Source organism: Merops nubicus, unplaced genomic scaffold (assembly GCF_000691845.1).
Source record: "Merops nubicus isolate BGI_N331 unplaced genomic scaffold, ASM69184v1 scaffold11171, whole genome shotgun sequence".
Taxonomy (NCBI): Eukaryota; Metazoa; Chordata; class Aves; order Coraciiformes; family Meropidae; genus Merops; species Merops nubicus.
In genome coordinates, this window is record NW_008589022.1 from 4,097 (window position 1) to 8,611 (window position 4,515).

Genomic DNA, 4,515 nt, shown 5'->3' on the forward strand with positions numbered 1-4,515 from the left:
AGTCCTTCCCTAAGAAACACTACTGTGAACAAGACTATGCAAGCAAGTTTGAAGTGTCTGGAGATGCAGGCTCCTAGTCCCAAAAGTACAATGTATAGTACCACTGTTGTCACAGAGTCTGAGAAATTATTCTCACCAGAATATGACAGACCAATTAAATGTAAAAATCCAGAGTCTAAAAACAGTTTCCAGAGTTAAACATCAGCATCCTCCCTTCCCAAAGCAGGAGGTTGTTCCACTGCACTGCAGCCTGAGGAAGCTCTGGTACCAGGTTCCATACGCTGATCTCGGTCCCTTCGGTCAGACATGCTTTAATTTACACCAGTGTGCTTCATCTAGGAGAGGTCCTGCATCTAGGTACTGAAAAATGAGGGAGCACAATCCAACACTTGCGTTCTATTAAAAGCTTTTATTAGCTAGCTTTGCTTTTCCTCACATAATTTTTCCAGAATTCCTGTTAACAGTTCTCAATGTTCAGGGTAAAGAGTGAAGTGTTCGAGTGAAGTTATGGAAGAAGAAGAAAAAAAAAGAGCAGCAGCAGTTTGGCAACAATTCCTGGAATCACTGGCTGCGACTGATTCAAGCCTCCTTTTTCTCCAGTAAGATTTTGTGCAGCTCATCTGCATCCTCACTCGTTTTGACCCTGATGAGCATGGTGACAGGCACAGCCGGCTGCTTCTCGTCCAGGGGCGGGTTGGGGACGCACACGATGAGGACGTTGTTCTTCCCCGTTCTTGTACAGGGCATCTTGGGTGGGATCAGAACGTTCAGCAGTATGTTCCCTGCACAGAGAGGAGGAAACAGAGTGGCAGTTAGCAAGGTTACAGCTTCTCCTGCAGAGCAAGGGTTAGTACAGTTCATACACCAAGATGTTGGAAGGCGATTCGTGAGTGTCACGTGTACTCATCTGACTCTGAGCGTCTGCTCGTGGCCACTGTTCTCTCAGGTTTCCTTCCTCAATAGGAACAGGGAAATCTCTGGAAATACTGTGTCCTCCCTTTTAAAGGAGAGCACCAAATAATAGTAGGGACAAGCAGGAAAGAGGGCAGGGGAGGAGGAAGAAGCAGCAAAGGAGGAATCCAAGCCCACAGTGCTCAGTCGATGCGAGTTACTCGTTCTGACCCCCACGCACGTTCAGGAGCAGCAGCAGCACGTTAGCTGTACACACAGACAGACATTAGTCTGAGACTGGACAGACAGGGTGAGTGTTCTGTATCCTCACATCATACAACACCTCTGCTGTGGCCTGCCACCAGGTTACAACAGCTCTACATCAGCTGGTGGGATGATGTAGGGAGTTTGAGAGCTCTGGCATTAGTGGGCTATTCACGCAGCTGCAAACCAACTCAAATCTGCTTCCACAGAAGATGCACACGCCTTGTAAACCTGGGGAACAGCTCAGGACACGGCAGGAGGGTTTAGGGGAAAGTCAGTCTTCACCTTCCTTTCCAGCTCAGTGAGATTTTTGGAAAGGATTATGGCACTGTGTGAAGACAGCAAAAAGGAAAGTGTGTATCACTAGGACTGCAGCAGCCTCTAGAAACCAGTGCTTGAAAACACCACGCTGAAATGTCTTAGTGTATGAGCTGAAGAAAAAGGAAAGATATCCTAATACATCACCTCAGATGAAGGTAGAGGGAATGTAAATCAACATCATGAAAGTTAGCATCAGCTGAGTGAAGAACCAAGACTTGCATTAAAGAGGAGGTAACCTGAAGAAATCAAGTTTCATCTGCTCTATTTAACAACATTCAAATCCCCAAAGAAACGCTGGAAGCTCTGACAGCTCTGCCACACATCCACCTTCAGATCTGCTAGGAACTGCCCTGTATCTGGCCAACTTACCTCCACTGGAAGCAGCTGGTGGTTTAGAAGTGACTAACACAGAGTCTGGGTCTCACCAAGGATTTGAGAGCTGCCCTGAGTGGGCCTCCAGAGCCACCACACAGACTTGGAGTGCATTACACACTGCAGGTGAGGTGAGATGGCAGCAGCCTGCAGGGCAGCATGGCTTTAGCCCTCATGCTTCTGCAAGTACAGTGTTTATTCTACTTTACACAAGTTGTCTAAGGCACCTGAACCCCAAAAGCTGAAATCAGATACTGAGATGTAGCAAAGTTTCTCAAGAGTGAGAAACTAATATCAAAACACTGATTTGCACAGTTTAAGCCAGAACATTATGTCTTAAAAGGTTTAATACATCCAGCCCCGCTAACTTCTAAAAGCAAAGGAAGGGTTCTCACTGACAGTGTCTGTTACACTGTGTAACAAAACAATCCTAATGCTTAGCAGGGAATTTCACATCAAGGCTTGCTGCTGGAAGAAACTGACTTACCCAAATTGGTATCTGCTCGGACTAGGAGTTGAGTTTTTTCATTTCCTGCTGGTTTTAAGTGTAACGTTCCTACTCCTTTTTCTTTAAATTCATTATCCTTCTTGTAGAACAATTTGCACCTGTGGAAAAAAAAAAAAAAACACACAAAAGACAACCAAACCACCTTCTTTGTTCAGATATGCAGATATTAAACAAATGTCCCTCCCTAAACAGACAAACACACACACTTGACTCTCAGGAAGCCAACAGTTCAACAATAACCAGGAGCTAACATGCTGGGAGTTGCAGAGATCTTATTCTGTTTGACCTTGTTACAGATAGTGCTGCCAGATCAGGAGGAGAAAGTTCATTATTTCTTTCAGTACTGAAATGACAAACATGTTACTTTAGGGAAAAGTAGAATACAGACCCTGAGCACAGTTGCTGTATAAGGGGTAGTAACTGTAGAGTTACTGTTTAAAAGCACTAATTACAAAACCATAAGAACTTGTATCATTCTATAGCTATAGTAGAACTTTTATGTAAACTATAAAAGCATTTTTAAGTGAAGTCCTAATAAACCTAATGCCATTCTTCATTAATTAGCATGTACCTTCTCTCAGACAAAGGAAACAGCTTTTTGTAGAAGGACAAATACAGCACCAAGTGTTCAGCAGACGTGCAGTTACTTGGGCTACTGAACCTGCCTTGAATAATTAGCACGTACCTTCTCTCAGACAAAGCAAACAGCTTTTTGTAGGACAAATACAGCACCAAGTGTTCAGCAGACGTGCAGTTACTTGGGCTACTGAACCTGCCTTGAAAAAGGGCTCCTAGCAGAGCCAGTCTCATTTGGAAGATGAAAGTACAACTTGTTCAATCCTTTGTACAATTGGCATTTTCCAGCTGAGGAGTCTGATTTTACACCATGCAAACAGCTGAGCACCTGACTGATTTTTCACAAGTAAAATGTTATTTCTCTGGTACAAGAACTACAGTTTAAACTTAAAATACCTGAAGGCAGAAATATCATTTGTACAAAAAAAAAAGATCACAAGTAGAACAAAAACTAGTTACAAGTGCTGTGTCCAAGACACACAGCAATTTTACTAAGATTCTTTACACCTTTTTAACTTTTTAAAAAGTGTCAGTTCATATTCTATATGCCTTCCTAACAAGCAGTATTAACCAGGGAGCCAAGAACATCCATGACACTGATCACACACTACAGTGGTGCAGGACAGCAACACACAGGAATGAATTTTATTCTCCAGGTTCCACTCCTATTCACTATGCCAACCTAAAGTCACTTACTTCTTGGAGTAGAAAGCATCATCCTCTTTTATTTCATTAACGATGACTTTTGGTGGCTCTTCTTCCTCCTCTTCTCCTTTAATAAAAAGTTTTAATGTGTTGTAATTGTGAACATATACTCTGGAAGGTATTTTTGGCATTGTATTAGAAGTAGCTTATGTGAGCTGTATCTGACATACACGTAAGTCAACGTGGGCTCTGAGGCCATTTCAGCTACAGCACATGAGTCTCTACTTTTCATTCACCCACAACCCTCAAGCAACCCTGTGCTTATCCTCAGTTTAAATGGGATGAAAATACCCAACCCCCACTAAACAATCAAAGCCAAAAGATAAAGCTTAGTGAGTTAAACTTAAGTCAAAACCTTCTGTAAGGGGGAAAACAATTGTAGCATTTCAAAGAGTAGTCTCCACAAATACACTTGAGTAAAGTGTAACCAATACTTCAACAGCCAGGTTTAATTTGGGGATTTCCAGATCCATTTGAGGGATTTCCAGATCAGTGGGACAGTTTTGCGTTTTCAAATTCAGGAACAACTATGATCCAGTTGAACTTGGTGTCATTTCATCTGTCCCTGCTCAGTGCAGGGGGGTCAGGCTAGATGACCTTTAAAGGTCCCTTCCAACCCAAACCATGCTGTGATTCTATCTTTTCAGTGTTCTTATGTCACACGGATCCACATTAAAAGCATCACCTTAAATAGAGCTTACCTTTATCATCACTATTGCCACTTTCTGTCTGAGCTTCCAATACATTGCTGGACACTGCAGTGGCAGACTTGGCTTGGTTTGTGTCTTTGCCAAACAAACCTGAATTCCCAGGAGAAAACGAGAAGCTACTGAGTGTTCCTGAACCAAGGGAACCCAACACAGAACTGTCGACGCTCT

The 4,515-nt window shown here is 42.9% G+C and overlaps 1 protein-coding gene across 1 annotated transcript in view; it reads right to left on the minus strand.

Moving 5' to 3' along the window:
• Window positions 1-579: 579 nt before the first annotated feature.
• NUP50 (nucleoporin 50kDa) overlaps window positions 580-4,515 on the minus strand; it is an 8,909-nt gene continuing 4,973 nt past the window's right edge. The window contains exons 4-7 of the mRNA XM_008949446.1: window positions 4,339-4,515; window positions 3,629-3,704; window positions 2,336-2,454; window positions 580-782 (exon numbers count right to left, since the gene is read on the minus strand). The exon at window positions 4,339-4,515 is cut by the window's right edge and continues 498 nt beyond it. Coding sequence (XP_008947694.1) covers window positions 580-782; window positions 2,336-2,454; window positions 3,629-3,704; window positions 4,339-4,515 — 575 coding nt within the window. The remainder of the gene's footprint in view (window positions 783-2,335; window positions 2,455-3,628; window positions 3,705-4,338) is intronic.